This window comes from Perognathus longimembris, chromosome 28 (genome assembly GCF_023159225.1).
Source record: "Perognathus longimembris pacificus isolate PPM17 chromosome 28, ASM2315922v1, whole genome shotgun sequence".
Lineage (NCBI taxonomy): Eukaryota > Metazoa > Chordata > Mammalia > Rodentia > Heteromyidae > Perognathus > Perognathus longimembris.
In genome coordinates, this window is record NC_063188.1 from 52,300,266 (window position 1) to 52,325,867 (window position 25,602).

At 36.5% G+C, this 25,602-nt stretch overlaps 1 protein-coding gene across 1 annotated transcript in view; it reads left to right on the forward strand.

The window, feature by feature from the left end:
• The window catches only part of Hdx (highly divergent homeobox), a 114,352-nt gene that overhangs the window by 53,205 nt on the left and 35,545 nt on the right, over positions 1–25,602 (forward strand). The window contains exon 5 of the mRNA XM_048336245.1: positions 15,804–15,950. Within this exon, the coding sequence (XP_048192202.1) occupies positions 15,804–15,950 (147 nt within the window). The remainder of the gene's footprint in view (positions 1–15,803; positions 15,951–25,602) is intronic.

The window sequence follows — 25,602 nt, forward strand, 5'->3', positions numbered from 1 at the left end:
ATGAGTGTTTCAAATATTCATAGTTGATTGTAATCCTATGTCAATTTTAAGTTTATCATTCCCACTTCTGTTTAAAATGGTAGCAATATTGTAATAGGAATTGCATTGCTTATGTATATTGCTTTGGAAAGAATAACCATATTAGCAATATCAAATTTTCTACTTCATGAAGATAAGATTTCTTTCAATTTACTTAGATCGTTAATTTACATTTTTAAAAAGTGTTATGCCTTGGACTAACTCAGCTAAAGTTATTCCTTAATATTTTATTATTTTAGGTGTTATTATAAATAGAATAATTTCTTATTAATGTGGTATATTTACATTTTTTTAATTTATTTTTTATTTTTTTGGCCAGTCCTGGGCCTTGAACTCAGGGCCTGAGCACTGTCCCTGGCTTCTTTTTTCTCAAGGCTAGCACTCTGCCACTTGAGCCACAGCGCCACTTCTGGCCGTTTTCTGTATATGTGGTGCTGGGGAATCAAACCCAGGGCCTCATGTATACAAGGCAAGCACTCTTGCCACTAGGCCATATCCCCAGCCCCTATATTTACATTTTTTGTGTGTTGGACTACTCTTACTTCTCTTGGATAACCTTGCCTGGCCATAAGAGCTAGTTTAAGATGCTACTATATTTCGTTTTCTATTATTGGCTTGAATATTTTATGCCTGTAGTCATATGAGATAATATATTTTTTTACTTGTGATATCTTTATCTGACTTTGATATTGAATAACATTGACCTCATAGAACTTACTGTCAATATTTTGTAAGAGTTTGAGAAGAATTGCTGTTAATTCTTTCTTGAACACTTGGTAGAATTCACCAATAAAGCTCTCATGTTTTGCTTACTTGAAGGTTCTGACTACAGATTCCATCATTACCTCTTATTGATTTGTTTAGATATTTTGTCTTTTCTCAGTTCAATGTTTTTTTCTTTGTTCTTTTTTTCTTAGTTATTGTCAAAGTGATGTACAGAGAGGTTACAGTTTCATACATTACACATTGGATACATTTCTTGTACTGTTTGTTACCTCCTCCCTCATTCCCCCTCCCCTTTCCCCTTTCGCTCTCCCCCCATGAGTTGTTCAGTTGATTTACACCAAACAGTTTTGCAAGTATTGCTTTTGTAGTCGTTTGTCTTTTTATCCTGTGTCTCTCGATTTTGATATTCCCTTTCACTTTCCTACTTCTAATACCAGTATATAGTTTCCAATGTACTCACATAATATGCAGTGATAGTGCAGGTACAACCACAGGAAGGGGATACAAGAGGATCATCAACAATAGAAGCTACGGTTTCACATGGCATGTCTAAAGTAATTACAACAGTGATATATCACTTGTTTTCATAACATGGAGTTCATTTCACTTAGCATTATCTTATGCATTCATAGGGGCATACCTTATTAGGCTCTTGTGATCCTCTGCTGTGATTACCCTAAACCTGTGTTAATTGTTCCCTATGAGGGAGACCACAGAGTCCATGTTTCTTTGGGTCTGGCTCACTTCACATAGTATAATTTTTTCTAAGTCCTTCAATTTTCTTACGAATGGGGCAATGTCATTCTTTCTGATAGAGGCATAAAATTCCATTGAGTATATGTACCACATTTTCCTGATCCATTCGTCTACTGAGGGGCATCTGGTTTGGTTCCATATTTTAGCTATGACAAATTGTGCTGCGATGAACATTGTTGTGCTGGTGACTTTAGTTTTGATGGGTCATATATTTCTAAAACTTCATCCATTTCTTCAAACATCTTTAAATTGTTCATAGTAGCCTTTTATGATCTTTGTATTCCAGAAATTCAGTAACATGACAGCAGTACCAGTTCAGGACTTGTAAGACTCTCATGACAGATAGTATTACAATGGAGGGAGAAAGTGCAAGGTGAGAATTCATATGGTTAGATAAAAAGGGAGAGAGGAAATAGAATATTTTAATGTAAGCAAAATAGGTTTAAATTTTGATAATTTTATAATATGAACTCTGAATACTGTTAATTTAGAACTATATTTTTAGTGTTGCCAAAGTAAATTATTATTTTTCCTTCACACTAAGATGTCTAGACATGAGGATGGAAGGATAATTTCCTGATATGCTGATGAATATGTAGCAATATATATCTATATATAAATATAGATATATTTGTCTCACACCTGTGGTCAGATCAAATGTTAGATTTTTAAGATCGTATTTGTTTCATACCCATTGCCAAAGTTTTCCTGAAAGATAAAAATACAGTTAAATCACACCTATTGGAGTTCAATTACATTTTAAAAAAGCAGTTCACAATTTTAGAACTTTGTTGTATTTTAATAACAGTAAAAATATTTAGTGCATGTTAGAAAAGGCAGCTTCCTTTAACACACTTCTCTCCAACTGGCCATGTCTCAGCAGGAAGGCTTTCACTACTTAACAAGCAGTTGATCATACCATGTTCTTGACTTACAGAGCCATGAGCTGAATATACCTATTTTTAATAAAAAATAAAAATATAACATTTAAGACAAAAGACTTTGAAACACAAAAGGCTCTATAAAATGCAATGAGAGTACAGGAAATCAGAATTTAAAGGCAAATGGTTTCCAAGGTTCAAATTCATTTAACAGAACCATTCGTCATACACAGGTTTAGTGGGAACAAATGTAAGCTTATAAACAGGACTGCTGTATCCTGATGTACTTACTATGTACTTGCTATGGATATACATAGTACACACACAACAAGGTCCACTGGCTGGCAGAAGATCCCAACTAGTAAAGAGTTTACCACCCATTTCTTTCCTCAGTAGAGGCTATACAAAACCTATTTTATTAAATATATCTTATAATTGCATATAAAATATGGATATAGATAAGGATGACTCTCTACACTGCCAAAATTCTAGATAAATTTTGTTGTTGGATAGACATATATAATTAATTATAATATAATATTATTATAATATAAATATTAATAAAATAGTATAATATAATTAATATAATTAATAATAAATAATAAAATAATTAATAATTAATCAAATAATATAAATATAATATAAATTATCTCTATTCCTTAGTGCCCAACTACTTAGTTTGACACTATGCTTACTGCATTTGTCTATAATTTTGATTTATGATCTTTCACCTTTCTTTCCACCTATCCCATTAGCTCTGTATTTCCAAGATACATACAGGTCCATTTTTTTGTAACATTACATTCTATGCTCAGTTTCCTATTTTGCTTTATTGTTAATGAGTATCTTCTTGGTTTTGCCTTTTTTAATGAAAAATAAAGAAGCATAGTCAGTATATAAGAGTTGTAAGAAGTGAGTGTGAGTAGTGCCATATTGCAAAAGCCTTCAATACATTCCTCTTCAGCTTCACAGATTGCTTTAGAGTATTTATCTCCAATTTTGTTCAGTTAACAAATAATGATTCTTAGAGAGCAAGAAGTACCAAATATGAACCTTAGATACCATTATTCAGAGTGTCCTTAAAATAGCTAATGACACTACTTTTGTATGTGATATGAATAGTGACATGATTATATTGGCAAGGGAGGAATTCAAATCTTTTCCATGGTTAGCTATATAATCCAGATACATCTACCCTCCACAGGGTCTGTGACTCAAATTTAAGCAGAAAAACAGTACACTCCAGGCTCTATTTTTATTATCTGCAAATGTATAATTTCTAAAATATTTTAAATAAAAAGCACACAGAAAAATATGTTCTTCACAAAAAGACTGGGGAAGTATCAAGCATGTTCTATGATTACTGCTATTACTCAGAGAACAGGTTATTCCAAGATTTATCTGTGTCTCACAAATAGATTTTCACTGAAAAGCCACTTGTATATTTCTCTGGTTTAGGACAAAGATAGCTAGTGTGGAGGATTACGTATCAGAAAGAGACTATCTTTACTGACATCCTATGACTATGAGCCTGGTTTATTTTGCATAGGTTTTCTAATTTAAATTTAAAGACACCAAGCCTCAAGGATTAGGTACCTTGTTTTAAATTAGGAAGATACAAAGCTAACTTGCAAATTTCTTTTGAGATTTCTAGACTTTCTAGATTTCTTCTATTTACTCTGAAAAAAGATTGTAACTTGTTTGTTGCTAAATAAGCCCCTCATATATGTCCTTCACAATCTGAATCTATGATACTGCTGCCTTTTAGTAGTTAAGCTTTGGACAATAGAAAAATTTTATTTAAGTATGTCGAAACTATAGAGCTTATGGGATATTTTGTTTACTTCTAGCTTGCTCTTGTACACAGATTACCAGTAAATTCTCTTTTTTACTGTGAGAGTACTACCTACTAAGTTTAGAGCAAAAGCTTATTCAATTCAATTCTTATTCAATTCAATTCAATGTCAGTGTTTCCAGAAAAATCCTTAAGGAGTCTAGTTATCTGCACCTAATGCTTTTAAGCTGCTCTATGATAAGAGTTTTTTCACCATTTATTGTCAGTGGAAAGAAATTTTCTATTACATACCCCTACTGGAGCATTTTAGTTGAAACCGCTTGTGAGACAAATGAAATGTTAACTGAGCAATATTAGTTAAAGCCTAAGAGTTCCCTATTATCTTGTAAAAAAAAAAAAAGTTAAGCCACATAATACACCTAAGGGCTGGAATGTTGTTTTGTGGTAGAGCTCATGGCTTAGCATGTGCATAGTCCTGAATTTGATTGTCAGTGAGTTTTCACATATAGTGCCATTGGGTCCATGGTTTGGATGACGATACACATAGTTCCTAATTTTTGGTGGTTCAATTTGCAATTTTGTTTCCTTTAAGGCAGAGAATACAAATTTTTGAAAGTTGATTTCTTTTCAGGATAATGATATGTGGCAAAGTGCTATCTGATTATGCTAGGCATTAAAACAAACCACATTTCCCAGTCAGCCATGCAATCATGAAGGAGAACAACTAAGATTCAGTAGTTTATTATGATGATAAACTATAATGCTCAGTAGGTTAGGTATGGGAAATGCATTTTTGAATTAAAATGCTTTTAAAATGGGTTCACTGGTAGATAACCCCAAGGCAAGAGAGTACAGTCTGTACTCTAGAGAGCAAAAACCACATGTACTTGTTGTTCATACTATAAAACTAAAGGGGGTTATATTCAAAATTAAATTACATGGGTCTGGCATGATGGATCATGCTTGTAATCCTAGATATTAAAGGGTCGTAGGTAAGAAGATTGTGGTGCAAGGCTGGTCCCAAGGAAAAGGGAATGCTCTATCTGAAAAACAGCTAAAACTAAACTAATGAGGTCATGGCTCAGTAGTAGAGAGCCTGCCTAATTAGCACAAGACACTGTCCTGAGTTCAAAACTCAGTACCCAGTGAAAATTTTAAAGTATAAATTACAAGAATGACAAAATGTATTAGAGAAGGATCTTTTGCAAATCAGAATCATTAAGATGGAGAGAAAAATTGGTTCACACAATCATGGAGGCAATCTTGGAGAAGTCCTAAATATCTACAGACTGCAAGCTCGGTACTAAGGAGTGCAAGTGTATACTTTGGATCAGAGATCAAGGGCCTAAGAACTACAGAAGTTCCTGTATAAAATTTCTACAAGTTCCTGTACAAAAATCAACAGGCTTAATACCCCAAAATGCACCTTTCAGTCCATGTCCGAACAATAGACAAGAACAATGTTTCAGCTCAAAAGTGAAACAGGAGGAATTTTGTTCAATACAGATCACCAACTGCATTACTAAAACCTACCCACATCAAGAAGGGCAATCTGGGGTCTATGTTAATCTCATACAGAAACACCTTAACAGGCATACTCAAAATAATCATTAACCTATCTGGGCAGCCCATGATCCAGTTAAATTGACAGTTAACCATGACAGGTATATGTTTCAGAAATCCAAGGAATAGAAATTATCAGAATATAAATCATACTTTCTTATTCAAAAGTGTAAATATAAAATATATTTTGTACCATTTATCAACAAAATCAAATACATAATGGACAAAAGGCCGGAATATGCATTGCTCCAAAGGAGACATAAAAATAGTCAATAAGCAAAGGAAAAACTGCTTAAAAATAATAATCATCAGAGAAATGCAAATTTTAAAAAACAAGGGGTAAAACCAAGAAAGACTTGTATGTTTAAGTATATAAATTCAGTAACATTATATTGGCACCGGAACAGGCCTGAAGACCAATGGAACAGAATTGAAGACCCAGAAATGAACCCACAGAACTACGCCTACTTAATCTTTGATAAAGGAGCTAAAACAATAGTTTGGAAGAAAGATAGCCTCTTTAACAAATTGTGCTGGAAAAACTGGCTCAACACATGCAACAAACTAAAACTAGATCCTTATATGTCACCCTGCACCAAAATCAATTCCAAATGGATTAAAGACCTCGAAATCAAAACAGACACTCTGAAAACACTAAAGGGAGGAGTAGGAGAAACACTTGGGCTCCTTGGCACAGGACGGAACTTCCTTAACAATGACCCAGAAAGGCTACAAATCAAAGAAAGGTTGGACAAATGGGACTGCATCAAACTGCAGAGCTTCTGCACGGCAAAGGACATAGCACGCAAGATAAACAGAAAGCCCACAGACTGGGAGAAGATCTTTACCGGCCATTCAACGGACAAAGGCCTCATATCTAAAATATATGCAGAACTAAAAAAAATTACCTTCTTCCAAAACAAAACCGCAAAGAACCAATAGCCCCCTCATCAAGTGGGCTAAAGACTTACAAAGAGACTTCTCTGATGAGGAAATGAGAATGGCCAAGAGACATATGAAAAAGTGCTCTACATCACTGGCCATAAAAGAAATGCAAATCAAAACAACATTGAGATTCCATCTCGCCCCAGTAAGAATGTCATATATCAAGAAAACTAACAATAACAATTGTTGGAGGGGATGTGGCCAAAAGGGAACCCTACTTCATTGTTGGTGGGAATGTAAACTGGTTCAGCCACTCTGGCAAGCAGTATGGAGATGCCTCAGAAGGCTAAATATAGAACTCCCCTATGACCCAGCAGCCCCACTTTGGGGTATCTATCCAAAAGACCACAAACAAAATCACAGTAATGCCACCAGCACAACAATGTTCATCGCAGCACAATTTGTCATAGCGAGAATCTGGAACCAACCCAGATGCCCCTCAGTAGACGAATGGATGAGGAAAATGTTGTACATATACACAATGGAATTTTATGCCTCTATCAGAAAGAATGACATTGTCCTATTTGTAAGGAAATGGAAGGACTTGGAAAAACTTATACTAAGCGAAGTGAGCCAGACCCAAAGAAACATGGACTCTATGGTCTCCCTTATTGGGAATAATTAGTACAGGTTTAGGCAAGTCATAGCAGAGGATCACAAGAGCCCAATAGCTATACCCTTATGAACACATAAGATGATGCTAAGTGAAATGAACTCCATGTTATGGAAATGATTGTTATATCACAGTTTTAACTACTTTCAACGTCTCATCTGTATCTGTAGCTTCTATATTGATGATGTTCTTGTATCACCTTCCTGTGGTTGTACCTACACTATCTCTGTAATCTTATCTGAGTATATTGGAAACCGTGTATACTGGTATTAGAAGTAGGAAATTGAAAGGGAATACCAAAATTGAGAGACACAGGGTAAAAAAAGACAAACAACTACAAAAGCAATACTTGCAAAACTGTTTGGTGCAAGTGAACTGGACACCTCAGAGGGGGGAAGGGAAAGGGGGAGGAGAGTGGGGGGTATGAGGGACAAGGTAACAAACAGTACAAGAAATGTATCCAATGCCTAACGTATGAAACTGTAACCTCTCTGTACATCAGTTTGATAATAAAAATTTGAAAAAAAATAAATTCAGTAACATTATAGAAAAAAGTAAAAATAAAAACATTGATTTTCCTACATAATTCGATCATGCCTCAGATTTGGTTTTGGTACATATTTTACTTCATATTATGCAAGTATTTTTCAATGAAGTTTATGTATGTAAAAAAACTAAATTGTGATATCACCTCACCAATTACTGTATGTTATAAAACATATAGGGAGACAGAAAATAACAAATGTTGCTAAAAGTTTGAAGAAACAATAATTTATATGTAGTTACTGGGAATATAGACTACTATAGCTATCATATAATAACAATATTTTGGTATCTCACACAAGTACAAATAATGTTACCATCTGATCTAGCAATCAATCTTTGGAAATATATCCACAAATAATTGAAAGAAGAATCTCAAAAACATATTTTTATATCTATGACCACAGTAGAAATTATTCACAATGGGTTGAAGACAGAAAAACCCAAATACAACACTTAAATAAATAAATAGAGACATTCTGACACATACTGTTGCTTGGAAGAATTTTTTTTATATTTTTATTATCAAACTGATGTACAGAGAGGTTACAGTTTCATACTGTGCTTGGAAGAATTTTGAGGCTGTATGCTAATTGAAATAGGCAAGCCAGTTACACAAAGGAAATACATAGGTTTCCAGTGCAGTGATCTATGTAGAGTAGTTAGGCCCAAAGAATTACAAGGAGTTGGAGTCAAGGGAAATAAGTTTACTAATGGGAATAAAAAAAAAACTTGTAGAGATTACAATTTAATTATATTTTAACACTACTGAACTACAAGTGGGTAAAATGGTCATTTTTATATTTGTATGTATTTTATTATCAAGTTACATTTTCTCCCCAATAAATATAGAGCCTTCTGAAATTAAAAAATTTACTTTATTGTCATTACAAAGGTGATATAGGAGGGATTATGATTACATAAACCACATAATGACTATATTTCCTTCCATACGTTATACAGTATCTTCTGTTCACTCATTCTTTCCCAGTCTTTCCCTTCTGTCTCCACCCTTGAGTTCTATAGTTTAATTAGTGTCCAGTGAGCTCCACTGCTGCACTTTTTTTTTTTTTTTTGGCCAGTCCTGGGCCTTGGACTCAGGGCCTGAGCACTGTCCCTGGCTTCTTCCCGCTCAAGGCTAGCACTCTGCCACTTGAGCCACAGCGCCACTTCTGGCCGTTTTCTGTATATGTGGTGCTGGGGAATCGAACCTAGGGCCTCGTGTATCCGAGGCAGGCACTCTTGCCACTAGGCTATATCCCCAGCCCCTGCACTTTTTTACTCTTTGTTAACTCGAGTTTCTTTTTAATTTTTAAGTAGTTGTACAATGGAACGAGGATTCTTTTGGAGGGCTTATTACTCAATATCTTTTACACTTTTTTACTCTTTGTTAACTCGAGTTTCTTTTTAATTTTTAAGTAGTTGTACAAAGGAAAGAGGATTCTTTTGGAGGGCCTATTAGTCAATATCTTTTACATAAGTAAACATGTTCACTGAAAATAGATTATGTCAATAAATAAGTTGAATGGAATCGTATGTTTATGTAGCTTAAGATTTTCTAAAAATCATTTCCACAATGCATTTCTAATAATAGAAAAGTGTACTCAGCATGCTTTAAAAATATTCTTTACATAAAGATAGCACTCTAACACATTTTACACCGTTTGCCCATTTGAAGAGCATAATACTTTGTAATAAAGAAAACAGTGATTAAGTAAGCATTACACAGAAAATTTAATTCATGTGATCCATATATATTTATTTAAACAATGAATTATAATCCAACAATATAAAACATTATTTTCACTAACTTTACAAAAATCACAAAGTCAAATAAAGCCTAACACTGATTAAGATGGAGAAAACTGGGACTTTCATGCATTTTGTACATCATTCCAGATTACTTAATCTAGTATGTGTATGTTTTTGGTTCCAGAACCCTCTCTATATAGCAAAATCCAGGGATGGGCAAGTAGGTTAATCTTGCAGTCTTGATCAGGACTGGTTGAATGTGTCCACCATAATGAGTAGAGTACAATGAAAACCACTAAATGTTTGAAAAATGGGAGAAGATGGAGAGGAATGGTAATATGGTGGAGGAGGAGAATTTGTTTGAAGTGCACTATGTGCATACATGGAAATATCACAATGCAATTCTCTCATATTACAAATGTAGATAAAATAAAATAAGCCAAATGTTGTGATGCATGCCTGCAATCCCAGCGATTCTTTAGGCAGAGGTAAGAGAATCATGGTCTAAGGCCAGCACAAACAAACGTGAACAACCCTATTTGAAAAACAAAGTGGAAGGGGTGGAGGAATAGATGATGAAGTGGTAGAACACTTGCTTAGCAAGGCCCTGAGTTCAATCTCCGGTACCATCAAAAAAGTGGAAAATCTTCTTTGCATGTAACATATGCTTTCATTCTACCTACTTTAAGTTTTATCTAGATGTTTTAAAATAAAATCTGATACACTCTAAATGCTACGTGAATATTTTTATGCCTATAGTTTAGAAACAATGACAAGAAGTTTTTCCAGCACAACCACAACCCTGATAGGCCTAATTCCATAGCTACAGGACTAAGACACGAGGTTGCCCCACACCTATGGGAAGTGGGGTTTTTCCACTTTTTTTGATTACTTCCTCTCACAGACTTAGCTTGTTCAACTTGGTACAAACTCAGGCCGTCCTGCATGGCATACAGTGACTAGGGTACCACTGTTTACTCAACTATCTAGTGCTGAGAAATATGATTTTAGCCATTTTCTTGACTCTAGGTTGGGAATCCCTCCCTTTCTTGTGGGAAGAGGAAGAGGTAATCAAAACACTGGTAGGAATTTTACATCTCATACTACTGCAAAGATAATAGAAGTATATTTACAAAGATGTCTGATTTTGTATTGTTTTGAATACCAATAACTTCAGAACGACTTAAATAATCATCAAGATAACTTTTTCCTTTTTTTTGTTTCTGTTTGCTTTTTTGTTTGTTTTTTTGCCAGTCCTGGGGCTTGGACTCAGGTCCTCAGCACTGTCAATGGCTTTTTTTTGCTCAAGGCTAACACTCTACCACTTGAGTCATAGCACCACTTCTGGCTTTTTCTGTTTATGTGTTGCTGAGGAATCAAACTCAGGGCTTCATGCATGCTAGCCAAGCATTCTACCACTAAGCAATGTTCCCAGCCCAATAGGTAACTTCTTATTGAGGAGGATTCATATAATGGAATACAACATAGTAGCTAAAAAGTGTGCAATATACAAAAAATAAAATAAAATATAGAACTACTTCATGATCCAGCCTAAAAGATTTGAAAGCAGAGTGTCAAAGGCCCAACTTCCCCTCCCATATTTACTACATTATTCACAATATTCAATATATAAACAACTTAAGTTTCACCAAAGGATAAATGAATAGAGGAAATTTGAATTCCTGGGCATGTTTGTAATATATGTACTTAATACATGCATGCATTCAAATATGTTAGTCAACCTTGAAAATGAAGGAAATTCTGCCATGTGTGAAAACACAGAGAATCTAGACTAAGACATCATGCCAGTCACAGAATGACAAATATTGCATGATTTTACTACGAGTGCCTTTTTTTCTGCCAGTCCTGGGACTTGAACTCTGGGCCTGGGTGCTCAAGGAGAGCTCTCTACCAACTGAGCCACAGCACCACTTCTAGCTCTTTGAGTAGTTTATTAGAGATAAGAGTCTTACAGACTTTACTGCCTGGGTTGGTTTCAAACTATGATCCTCAGATCTTAGTCTTCCTAGTAGCCAGGATTACAGGCATAAGGCACTGGCACCCAGTTTATAAGAGTTGCCTTTTAAAATAGGCCACCAAGCTTAGTGGCTCACATGACTAATACTAGCACTCAAGAAATTGGGGCAGGTGGATTGTGACTTTAAGACTAGCCTGGACTAAAGTGACATCCTACCTCAGAAATAAAAATCTCATTCACAGAAGCAGACCTTGCAAAAGTGGCAGTCACTGGCAGAAGTGCATGGATAGTTGATGTTCAGTAAGTATAGTGTTTAAGTTATGTGAGATGAGCATGTTCTAGAGAATTTTCTCTACAGTTTTGTGTCTGCTTATTAATGGAACTGATTTATACACTTAAAATTTTAAGAAGTTCATTAATATGTTGAATGTTCTTAACACAAACAAAGTATTGAGGCATATTTGTATATATATATATATTGATATAGAAAGATTATTATAGTATACTGTGAAGTAGCAAAGTTTAAATTTGTAGCATGAAATTTAAGAATTTTTTCAAATACATATGCATTAAAAATTTATTGTAAAGGTAATGTACAGAGGGGATTACAGTTATGAGTCAGGTAATGAGTAGATTTCCCTTTGAACTGTGTCACCCTTCCCTCATTCTCTCCCAGTTTTTCCTCTTCTGACTTTCCTACCCCACCCTCAAAGTTGAATAGTTCATTTTGAACATAGTGTCTAGTGGATTTCACTGCTGAATTGGTTCACCCTTTGTCCCACTGTTTCCTTGCTTTTTCTGGTGCTTGAACTCAGGGCCTCGTGCAATCAATTGGGTTTTTCACATAAGGCTTCTGTTCTTAGACTTGAGCTATACCTTCACTTCTAGCTTTTTGGTAGTTAATTGGAGATATGGTCTCGTGAACTTTCCTGCCCGGGTTGACTTTGAATTGTGATCCTCAAATCTGAGGCCCTTAATGAGGGAAGAGGTAGCAAGTTGGATAAGAAATGTACTCACTGCCTTACGTATGAAACTGTAACCCCTCTGTACATCACTTTGAAAATGAAGAAAAGAAAAGAAAGTCTGTGCCCCCTGATTCAGTAGGATTACAAACATGAGCCACCAACACCTAGCTATATATGTACATTTCTATCCTGAAATATTGCTGAAGAAATTATGGTTAAGGTTGTCTTTCGTGTCAGAATTGTGGATTTGCAAGTGAGGAAAAGACACTGTAGGTCATTCTATTCCCTTTTCATTCTAGGACTTTTTGATTGTTTTACGGTTTTCTTTCAAAGAATGGAGGTACAGCTCAATCATAGAGAATAAATTAAAACAAAAAGACATGATCACTTGTATTTAAGGAGATCATAATCTAGTGGAAATAAACTTTCATAACACATGTTTGATATCTCCATAAAATGGACTAGCTTTTAAGCTGGCAATTTGCATAAGGCAAGGAAGTGAATTCACAAGGATAACAGAGAAGAGGGTGATGGATGCATTAGTTTAGTGAGAAAATTTTAACTGTTTCATTTCAAATGAGTTTCATTTACATACAAATGTATAGTTTAATTTCATTGTTGGTTTTTGTTTTGTTTTGTTTTCTTCAGGTAGCCCAAACTAATCTCAAACTCACAATCTTCTCAACCCCGCCTTCTGAATGTTGGGATTATGAGTGTGTACTACCAGATTGGGTTTTGGTAACTTGGTACTCCTAACTCAAGAGTTTAATCACCTCATGTAATTTTAGCAGCAAAGTGAAGAATGAAATGTCCTTGTAGCTGATGAAAAAAGTCAGATTTCTTTCTATTCAGTTACCACAGAAGCCGAGTGAAGTCAACACAGTTATCTGGTTTCTTGAGCCAACTTTACCAGGAGCCAAGGTTTAGGCTTTAGAAAAGATGGCTTAAGAGCCACACTGAAAGACCAAAGTGACTTCACTTCAGGCTTCCTTAGGGGAGAATTCACCTTCTCTTTTAAATATGCACTTTCTTTCTAAATGGATATTCACAGTTTTAATGCTAATTGATTTTTATTACCTTATTTATTTTCTTATTAAAAACATGCTCTTAGGAGCTTTAAAAATAACTGCTCTTCTCCCATAAGCTTCTAGTTAATAGGCATTGTCATAATAGGTCGTCTTTAGCATCGCTAATGCTAAGACCCCAGCACATTTCCAGCAAATCAAATCAGGTTTTATTTAGTTCAATTTAAAGGATGAATCAGCGTTGGATGTCCTCTAAATGAATTACAAATTAATTGGCTGAGTGAGTTCAGTGTTGTGTTCATTATTCCTTCCATTCTGACAGTAATGTAGGTCAACTTCCACTGGAGAGTTTGGTTCAGTGGAAAATTATGGGAATATTTATGCTAGTTTTATGATGAATTATTTGAATCTATCTAGATTCTTATATCATTATTTTTGGGGAGTCATTAGCTTTATTTGTCACTCTTTATACACGTTGGTCCACTTTCACATGACAAGTACAAACCTTATATCATTATTTTTTGCTCTTGGTTTGGAGAAGTTTAGCTCCACAACAATTGTACAATCAGTGTGGACTGAACATCTAATATGATTTCTCAATTGTAAATAAACTCAAGGGTTATTCCTCTTGATTTTTGATTCTCTTATTGGAAACTTGTAATATATTATTAGTGCTTATAATAAATGTTACTTTTAAGCAAAGAGGAACAGATTGACCTGATAATCAAATTTACTAGTATACACACACATATCTTTGTCATAAACTCAAAATTCATATATTACTTTTCCCTCCATTGGCTAAGTAAAAGCACTTTACAAAAAACTGTAGCTTTAAAAATGTGGCCATTTTTTAGTATTTCATGATTTAAATATTGTAACCCTTTTTTGTTGACATTTCATATTTTATATGTATATTTTCCAGTGTTACCCAAATCTGGTGTTCCATTTTGTTTAGTGAGGAAATACTAAAAGAAGTTTATGTCTCGGATGTATTATATGTTTATGTTTGGTGTGGGATCAGATCATCAGGTAGCAACAGAATCTCAGACCTTATGTCATGACTTGTAACATTTGTCTTTAACACACTCTCACTCCCATACACACACACACACACGCACGTGTACACACACAGTCTTATTTTATCCCTCTCCTTTATTTTTCCCCCTACTTCCTACTTCCTCTGTTTCTTCTCTCTCATCACAACAAACACGCATACACCCTCTCTCTGTCTCTCTGTATCTCTGTGTCTCTCTCTGTCTTTCTCTGTCTCTGTCTCTCTGTCTCTGTCTCTCTCTCCTTTCATCTCCTCTCCACACAAGGCTATACAGCATATATATTTTTATTTAAAGTCCATTTTTTAGATTTTTTCCCACACCCTTGAGATAATTGGACATATCATAAGGATAAAACATCTATTAAAAAGCCAGAGATATTTCTCACTCTGACTTGTACTCAGTGATCTATCAAATGAGTCCTTTGACCCTTTCTTTTCCTGATTCCTTATCAGCAAAATGAAGATCATTATTCTATTATGTTTCTAATTCATTTTCTAGGGATGCCTCCAAGACTCATTGAGTTAAGCAATGTAGTACGATTATGGATTATTGTATTTCTTTAAAACCTAAAAGCAAAAGGATTAGGATTATTATTAAACTTTATGAAGCCATGAATATAACTGTATTTTATTACTACATTACCCTCTTAATTATACTTATTTATATTTAACTAATTCTAATATTAATAGGAAACTAATGTTTAAGGTTATATGCCCAATCTACACTAGCACCAAAATATGTCACAGATGTTATCTTCTCTTTGATATTATATATGTGATACACTAACATCCATCTGCAAATTATTGACATAATTACACATAATTGTATGTACTTACAAGTGTTTCTTCCAATTTCAAGATGATTTAAATTCATTCATTTATCTATATTTTTACAATGAACAAATATTATTTGAATAATTAAAACAATTTAAAATTAATGTTTTATAGTGTTTCCAGCCTTAAAAATGAATCATTTTACCCTAATAAACTATTGTGTTATAGAAAAAATTGAAAACACACATTCATGATGAGAGTACAGAGTGAGAACTATGTGATGCGTTTGTCAGCTATTATGCGGTGTTCGTAACCTGGTACATCTCACCCTTATTATCCTCTCTATAACATTGCTCCCTTTGATTATTCTAATTTTCAAAAATGTAATTTTCAGCTTCAGGACCGCACTCAGTTCAGTGACCGAGATTTAGCCACCCTTAAGAAGTACTGGGACAATGGCATGACCAGCCTGGGCTCTGTTTGCAGAGAAAAGATTGAGGCTGTTGCAACTGAATTAAATGTTGACTGTGAAATAGTCCGGGTAAGTCATTTTCAATAATTTTCATGCTGTTACCAAATGTGGAAACAACCCAAATATCCATCAAGTGAACAGACAAAATATAGTAAATGTATATAATAGCATATTATAAACCCTCATAAAAGAACTGAATATTTATGTATCCTCCAAAATGGATATTCCTTGAAAACATTATACAAAGGGAGAGAACCTAATCACAAAAGATCAGATATTGTAGACTGAAATCATGTGAAACATGCAGAATAGGCACACTGTATAGACAGAAAGTAGATAAGTGGTTGCCTAGAGCTGGGAGGAATCAGAGTGGCAGCTAATGGTTTGGGGGCTTCTTTTCAGCACAATGTATGTGTTCTGGAATTAGTCTTTATTGATGCGCATCTCTGTGAATATGTCGCAGACATTTTAATTGCACACATTAAATGCATGAAATCTACGACGTGTTTAATATATCTTAGTAATGCTGTTTAAAACTTGTATGAAATGATCTGAAATACATCTCACATATTCATGTAATGAATGATAGATTGAAAAGTAGCCCAGACCAATTGTAGGGACAGTAGTTTATATTCCATTCTGAAAGATGTTAATATAAAGTTTATTTTTTGTTCAAATTTTTATTATCAAACTGATGTACAGAGAGGTTACAGTTTCATACGTTAGGCATTGGATACATTTCTTGTACTGTTTGTTACCTTGTCCCTCATGCCCCCCTCCCTCCCCCCCTTTCCCTTCCCACCCCCGAGGTGTTCAGTTAACTTAGACCAAACAGTTTTGCAAGTATTGCTTTTGTAGTTATTTCTCCTTTTTTACCCTGTGTCTCTCAAAATTGGTATTCCCTTTGAATTTCCTACTTCCAATACCAGTAAACACGGTTTCCAATATACTCAGATAAGATTACAGAGATAGTGTAGGTACAACCATAGGAAGGTGATACAAGAACATCATCAATAATAGAAACTACACATACACATAGGACGTTGAAAGTAGTTACAACTGTGATAGAACAATTGTTTCCATAACATGGAGTTCATTTCACTTAGCATCATCTTATGTGTTCATAAGGGTATAGCTATTGGGCCTTGTGATGCTCTGCTATGGCTTGCCTAAACCTGTACTAATTATTCCCAATAAGGGAGACCAGAGAGTCCATGTTTCATTGGGTCTGGCTCACTTCACTTAGTATAAGTTTTTCCAAGTCCTTCCATTTCCTTACAAATGGAACAATGTCATTCTTTCTGATAGAGGCATAAAATTCCATTGTGTATATGTACCACATTTTCCTGATCCATTCATCTATGGAGGGGCATCTGGGTTGGTTCCAGATTCTCTCTATGACAAATTGTGCTGCGATGAACATTGTTGTGCTGGTAGCATTACTGTGATTTTGTTTGTGGGCTTTTGGATAGATACCCAACAGTGGGGCTGCTGGGTCATAGGGGAGTTCTATATTGAGCCTTCTGAGGCATCTCCATACTGCTTGCCAGAGTGGCTGAACCAGTTTACATTCCCACCAACAATGAAGTAGGGTTCCCTTTTGGCCACATCCCCTCCAACAATTGTTATTGTTAGTTTTCTTGATATATGACATTCTTGCTGGAGTGAGATGGAATCTCAATGTTGTTTTGATTTGCATTTCCTTTATGGCCAGTGATGTAGAGCATTTATTCATATGCCTATTGGCCATTCTCATTTCCTCATCAGAGAAGTTTCTTTGTAAGTCTTTAGCCCACTTGATGAAGGGGCTATTGGTTCTTTGCGGTTTTGTTTTGGAGGAAGGTAATTTTTTTAGTTCTGCATATATTTTAGAGATGAGGCCTTTGTCCGTTGAATGGCCGGTAAAGATCTTCTCCCAGTCTGTGGGCTTTCTGTTTATCATGAGAGCTATGTCCTTTGCCGTGCAGAAGCTCTGCAGTTTGATGCAGTCACATTTGTCCAACCTTTCTTTGATTTGTAGCCTTTCAGGGTCTTTGTTAAGGAAGTTCTGTCCTGTGCCAAGGAGCCCAAGTGTTTCTCCTAATCCTTCCTTTAGTGTTTTCAGGGTGCCTGTTTTGATTTCAAGGTCTTTAATCCATTTGGAATTGATTTTGGTGCAGGGTGATATATAAGGATCTAGTTTTAGTTTGTTGCATGTGTTGAGCCAGTTTTGCCAGCACCACTTGTTAAAGAGGCTATCTTTCTTCCATACTATTGTTTTAGCTCCTTTATCAAAGATTAAGTAGGCGTAGTTCTGTGGGTTCAATTCTGGGTCTTCAATTCTGTTCCATTGGTCTTCAGGCCTGTTCCGGTGCCAATACCAAGCTGTTTTTATTACTATAGCTTTATAATACAGCTTGAAGTTGGGTATTGTAATTCCTCCAGCACTGTTCTTTCTGCTTAGGAGTGTTTTTGCTATTCTAGGTCTTTTATTGTTCCATATGAATTACTGGATTGCTTCCTCTATTTCATCAAAAAATGGTGTTGGGATATTAATGGGTATTGCATTGAATTTGTAGATAGCCTTTGGCAATATTGCCATTTTGATTATATTAATCCTCCCAATCCAGGAGCATGGGAGGTTTTTCCATTTTCTTAGTTCTGACTTAATTTCATTTTTCAAGCTTTTAAAGTTCTCTTCAAAGAGGTCTTTCACTTCTTTGGTTAAGGTTATTCCTAGGCATTTTATGTTTTGGGGGGATATTGCAAAAGGAGTTGCTTTCCTGATTTCAGCCTCGGTCTTCGGGTTGTTAGCATAGAGAAAGGCCATTGATTTTTGAAGGTTTATTTTATATCCTGCAACTTTGCCAAAGTTTTGGATCAGCTCTAGTAGCTTGGGGGTAGAGCCTATGGGATTCTTTAGGTATAGGATCATGTCATCTGCGAAGAGAGAAAGTTTAACTTCATCTTTTCCTATTTGGATCCCCTTTATATTCTCTTCTTGCCTAATTGCTCTGGCTAGGAATTCTAGTACTATGTTGAAGAGCAGGGGAGAGAGTGGACATCCCTGCCTTCTTCCTGATTTTAAAGGGAATGGCTTTAGTTTTTCACCATTTAGAGTTATGCTTGCTGTTGGTTTGTCATAAACTGCCTTGATTATATTCAGGAATGTTCCCTGGAATCCCAGTTTTTCCAGGGCTTTTAGCATAAATGGGTGCTGGATTTTATCGAACGCTTTTTCCGCATCCAGCGATAAAACCATGTGGTTCTTTACCTTGCTCCGGTTGATGTGGTGGATTACATTAATTGACTTGCGTATATTAAACCAGCTTTGCATCCCTGGGATGAATCCAGTTTGATCGTGGTGTATGATTTTTTTGATGACCTGTTGAAGTCGATTGGCCAGAATTTTGTTGAGAATTTTTGCATCTATGTTCATCAGGGAGATTGGTCTGTAGTCCTCTTTCCGTGATGAGTCTCTGCCTGGTTTTGGGATGAGGGTTATACTGGCTTCATAAAATGAATCTGGTAGTGAACGTTCTCTTTCAATTTCATTGAAGAGTTTGAGAAATATTGGAGTGAGTTCTGTTTTGAAGGCCTTGTAGAATTCTGCAGTGAATCCGTCTGGACCTGGGCTTTTCTTGGATGGGAGATCATTTATTGCCGTTTCTATTTCAATACTGGATATGGGTCTGTTTAGGAGGTTTAAATCTTCATGGTTGAGTTTGGGGATATGAATTTTTTCTGGGAAATCATCCATTTCTTCCAAGTTCTTGAATTTGTTGGCATAAAGGTTTGCAAAATAGTCCCTTATTATTTTCTGAATTTCGGTTATTTCTGTGGTGATGCTACCTGTTTCATCTCTTATCTTGTTTATTTGAGTGTGCTGCCTTCGTTTTTTGGTCAGGTTTGCCAGGGGTCTGTCTATCTTGTTGATTTTTTCAAAGAACCAACTCTTTGTTTTGTTGATTCTTTCGATGGTTTTTTTCGTCTCTAATTGATTTAATTCTGATTTGATTTTAATTATTTGCTTCTGTCTATTGACTTGGGGTTTGGCTTGATGTTCTCTCTCCAGAAAATTAAGGTGCTTCCTTAAATTAATGAGTTGCTGTTTCTCCAGTTTGTTGATGTATGTACTCAGAGATATAAATTTTCCTCTGAGTACTGCCTTTGCTGTGTGCCAAAGGAGCTGGTACTTTGTGTCCTCAACTTGGTTGAAGTCCATAAACATTTGAATTTCCATTTTAATTTCTTCAATGATCCACTGATGGTTCAGCAGTGTGTTCTTTAGTCTCCATGAATTGTGGGGTTTTCTGTGGTGGCTGAATGAGTTGAGCTCTAATTTTATTCCATTATGGTCTGAGAGAATGCAGGGAATGATTCTGATACTTCTGAATTTGTACAGATTTTCTTTGTGCCCTCAGATGTGTTCTATTTTGGAGAATGTTCCATGTGCTGCCGAAAAGAATGTGTATTCTGTCCTTCCTGGGTGGAATATTCTGTAGATGTCGATTAAGTCTAGTTCGTCTATGCAATTGTTTAGTTCTGTGGTTTCTTTGTTCAGTTTTTGGCGTGTTGATCTGTCCAGAGGTGATAGTGGAGTGTTAAAGTCCCCCACTATCATTGTGTTTGGGTCTATGAGTGTTTTTAGAGCCAGTAGTGTTTGTTTGATGAAGTTGGGTGCTCCTGCATTTGGTGTGTAGATATTTAGTATGGTTATTTCTTCCTATTGGAGAGATCCTTTTACTAGTATGTAGTAACCTTCTTTGTCTCTTTTTACCTTTTTTAATTTGAAGTCAATTTTGTCTGATACTAGGATTGCAACTCCAGCCTGCTTATGGGGGCCATTTGCTTGATAGATTTGTTTCCAGCCTTTCACTTTTAGAAGATGTTTACTTTTGCTGTATAGATGTGTCTCTTGGAGGCAGCAGAAAGATGGATCTTGATTTTTGATCCAACTTATGAGCCTATGTCATTTGATTGGAGAATTAAGTCCATTAATGTTGACAGTTAGGATTGAGAGGTGATCGTTTGTTCCTTTCATTATCACTATCTTGTTTAAAGCTGTGTCTTCCCATTTCTTGATCTAGTGTTTACTAATTAGGGTTCATTTGTCTGTCTGTATTGGGATCTTGATTATTTTCCCTGTATAGTACATCTTTAAGGATTTTGTGTAAAGCTGGTTTGGTGGAGATATATTGTTTCAGTTTTTCCTTATTGTGGAAGACTTTTATTTGACCTTCGGCTATGAAGGAGAGTTTGGCTGGGTACAGAATTCTTGGTTGGTAGTTATTTTTATTTAGAGTTTGGTATACTTCATTCCAGGCTCTCCTTGCTTTCATGGTCTCTGCTGAGAAGTCTGGGGTAATTCTGATTGCTTTTCCTTTATATGTGATTGTTTTCTTTGCCCTAACAGCTTTGAGTATTTTTTCCTTGCACTCTGCTGAAGCTGTTTTGATCCCAATGTGTCGGTGGGAAGTCCTATTCTGGTCTGGTCGATTTGGGGTTCTCACTGCTTCTTGTATGTGTATAGGCTTTCCTTCTGGATGTTTGGGAAGTTCTCAGCTAATATTCTGTTAAATAGGTTGCCTATCCCATTAACCTCTTTCTCCAAGTTTTCCTCAATACCTATTATCCTTAAATTGGGCTTCCTGATCGTGTCTTGAATCTCCTGTAGCGATCTGTTTTGTTGCTTGGACTGGATTTGTATTGATTTTTGATCTTTCTCTATAGCATCTAAGGAATCTTCAGCTCCTGAGATTCGATCCTCTGCTTCAGTTAGTCGGGACTGTAGGCTAGCTACTTGATTTCGAATCTCTTTTGCTTCTGACTGGTCTTTCCTGATGATTTCCATGTCATTTCTTAGGTCTTGTATGGACTTCTTTACTTCATTAACTTCATTACTTTGGTTTTGAGTGTTGTCTCTCATATCTTTAACCTGGGTAGCTATCTTTTCATTTGACTCTTGAAGCTCATTTATCTTTCTATTTGTGGATGCCATGAAATTCTCCATTAATTTTTGCTTTGCCTCCTCACGCTCTAACATAATTGACTGAAGAGTTTCAAAATTTTCATTTATCATGTTTATCAGTAGACTTTGTAGAGCATTTTGGGGGTTTTCTTCTATGTTTTTGATTGACTGCTCTGCTTCCTGCTTGTTTTGAGTGGGGGATAAGACTTCATTGTTTGCCATCTTTCTTGTGTTTCTTCTGCCCATTTGAATTGGGAATGCCAGTCTACCAGCCCCTGTGAGCACCGTTTAAGACCCATAGCAGCCCTTAGCAAGCACTGTTGTGTAAATCTTACAATTTCACAATTATATACAGATAACTTGTATGCCTGTCTATAAAGATAGATTTGGTGTTCCTAAAGAATACAATTTCAATATAACAACCGATCCTGGGCCCTGTATTCAGTAGTTACTTATTTACTGTTACAACCCTATATGCATTTCTTGTTTTTATATTAAGTTCTTTTAGGACTGGCTTTCTCTTGAACCCCTTTGATTAACTCGTATTAAGCTGGGATACCCTCTATCCAATAACCAGGAGTCAATGGAACCTGGAGGTCCAGGCAGTAATTCAGGAGGGTAAGTTGGAGGTAGTAAAGAGAATAGAGTAAAATGTATTGGGGGGGGGGTGGTGATTTTGGTTTAGTTTCAGTGATGTGGAAATGTGGAGAAGAGTAGAATCAGAAGAAAGAACAATGTTAAAATGACAGACACTGGAGAGTTAGCAGAGAAGGGTGGAGGTGTTATATATAGGAAAGTAATTTTTAAAGGAAGAGGATGCAACGAATGAAATAAAGTAAAAATACTGGAAGACAGATACACAAAACAGAGAAAAATTATTTTAAAAGGAAGCATACGTAAATAAAAAGGAAAATAACAGAAAAGGAACAACACAAACAATTAAACAAACACAAAAAAACTAGATAAAACAAACCGGTAAAAATGGAAAACAAACAAACAAAAAACAAAGAAACAAACAAACAAAAAAACAACCAATGATGTTTCAGATGTGAAAAAATTAAAAAGAAAATTAAAAAAAAGTTTTAAAAAAATGTTTGAAAAGAAAAAGAGAGAAAAAAAAAAAAAAGGGTCCTCCTTGTTTGGGTGGTTTCTCCCCAGTCTCTGGTTTCCCTGCAATGGACTGCAGTCTATTTTCCTGATTGGCTGGTTTGACTTGATTTCAGTTGGCAAGGGGTGGTTCTGTTCTGACCTTCTCCCCTGTTGGTGCAATCGTGGGTCTCTGAGGTTCGCACAGCTTGCAGGCAGGCCTTGGGCGTCCTCTGTAGATGGGGAGGTGAGCAGTCTCAGGAACTGTGGCTCCTCTGTCTGCTGTGGGGCCGCTGCCTTTGATGCCTGGTCTTGACTAGGCTGTGAACTCAGCAGGGTGGGGCGCCTCTGGCCTGTTTTGCTACGCTGAGAGTTGCTTGCCTGAGGGAGGCGGCCTCCTTGGCATAGGTGGGTATGGAATGCAGCTCCGTTTTGGGTTGGAAATTGGGCTTCCTCTGTGATGGGACCATTTAGCTGTCCCAGGAACTGTTTGTTCCTCCGTCTGGTGTTTCCGTGCCCCTGGGAGCTGCTCGCCGCTTTTGCTTTAAGTTTAGAAATTCCGGCGGGCAGGGCGGGGCACCTCTGGCTAAGCCCGGGACTCGCCTCCCGCCAGGACAGGGGGCGTTCTTCTGGGCGGGGCTGGTTCTCACTGATTCCACCCCTCCTGCCCTTTTCAAAGATGGCTTTTTTGACCTCGCTTTCCCCAGGCCCGCTTCAGTTCCAGTCTGGTCTGACCCTATGCCAGTGGCAAAGATGGCGCTTTGCTCTGGCGGTGGGGACAGGGATGCCTTCCAGAAGCTGGACTGTGGGCACAAGTGAGGATATCTTTTGTGGGGTACTCGCGCTGTCTCTGCGATGTCAGGTCCTCCGTGTTCAGCTGCCGTCTGGAGTATTTAACGCTTTAGCTGTGCGGAGTGCGGGGGGGGGGGGGGGGGTGTACCCGGCACTGTGCCGGAGCCGGCGCTGGAGCGGCAGCGGGACGCCGCCCAGAGCTCAAATCTGTGTTTTCAGACCAGCAAAGTCGATTTTTCCTTCCTGTTCAGAATCCCTGTACTGTTAGAACTTACTTTGGCTGTCTTTCTAGGAGTAACAGTTTCTATGGGGTGAGAAAACTACAATATCAGAGGGAGCTCTGCAAGGGCTCTGCTTCTCCTCCGCTGTCTTCCTTGGGAACTTTTAATATAAAGTTTAAATAGAGATAATGTTAAGTATTTAACAAGTTTAAATAGAGATAATGCTGCTAAGTATTTAACAATTAGCTTTTTAAGTTTTGAAAAAAGTGCTGGTTTGAACATTTGCTATTTCCCATGGTTTAAAGGTTCTCACTAAATGCTCAATGTGGCTCTGTATTCAAGGACAGCCAAGTCATAAGAGTTGCAGCACTCCATAATAACTAATGGCTAACTGCACTGACCCATGCCTATTGTTTTAGTTATGGAGGAAACACAAGTAGGAGATTCACAATCCAGGCCAGCCCAACCATAAAGCTAGACTCTAACTCAAAAATAACCAGAGCAATAAGGGAAAATGGGGGGGGGGGTACTCAAGTTGAGTAGTGCCTGTCTACCAAGTGTGAGGTCTTGAGTTATATCCTCAGTATCACCAATAGTAATTTTAATGGTAATACTAGTAATTTTGAAAGCTCCTCCACCAATCACTGATGTCTCATTCAACACAGAGCAGGGAACGCAAGCAAACAATTGGCTTTTGTGAAAAAGTAACTGGCTTCACCATACACTGGAGAATCATCGCAGAATATCACGAAGGAAATCGTATTACAGAACAAATGACAAAGCATAAAACTCTGCTAAATTAAATCATGTATTTCTCATAATTATATGAAGTAAAAGCAATATAGAGAAAAGTTGCAGAACACAGATTTCTCAAAATAAATACTCTTCTAAAAATAAACACTGTTCTCCTCAGAGCCTTGGTTTTTCCTATTAAGAACCAGATAGGTAATCAATTTCAATCTTGTGTTTACTGAGTATGCTCCTATGTGCTAGTGTATACTAACAAGGAGAGAGAACAGCATTAGATGCTTCCTATTTCTAAGGAGCTTAAATTCTAGTAAGAGGTATGACACAAGAATATAAAAGAGAAGGAATTGGAGCAGGATCATATGCTATGGGGAGCCTAAACAAAAGCCAAGTAAGGGAAATGTATCATATAATGTACATATTTTTTGTCTTTTTTGTTGGTCGTGGGGCTTGAACCCTGGGCCTAGGCTAGCACTTTACCACTTTAGCTACAGCGCCACTTCCTGTACATGTTTTTGTTGTCATTGCTGTTTTTATTTTTTAATCAGTGTTGACATATATATATAAAATTTAAGGACTCAAGTTCCTCCCTCACCTTTTCCTATGGTTTTCCAATAGCTTGACACAAGAGCTTCCCATTTGTTTCAATTATTCCTTTGACATCTAGGTGTGATGTTTTGTATTTGATTAGAATTAGCTTAGCTATGAGTTACCGCAAGACTCAAAGTAATAGTAGCTTAAATGAGATACCACAATTCTAGGTGTAAGTACACTGGCAACTAACGTGAATGCTGTGTGCAACTAACATGGATGTTCTGCTCTGTGAATTCCACAGAATCCATGGTATCTTCCATGGTCTGTTCTTCCTCCCCATGGGGTGGCTTCTGCCTTAAAAGTCCAAAAGGATGGCCTATGTATTTCAAGT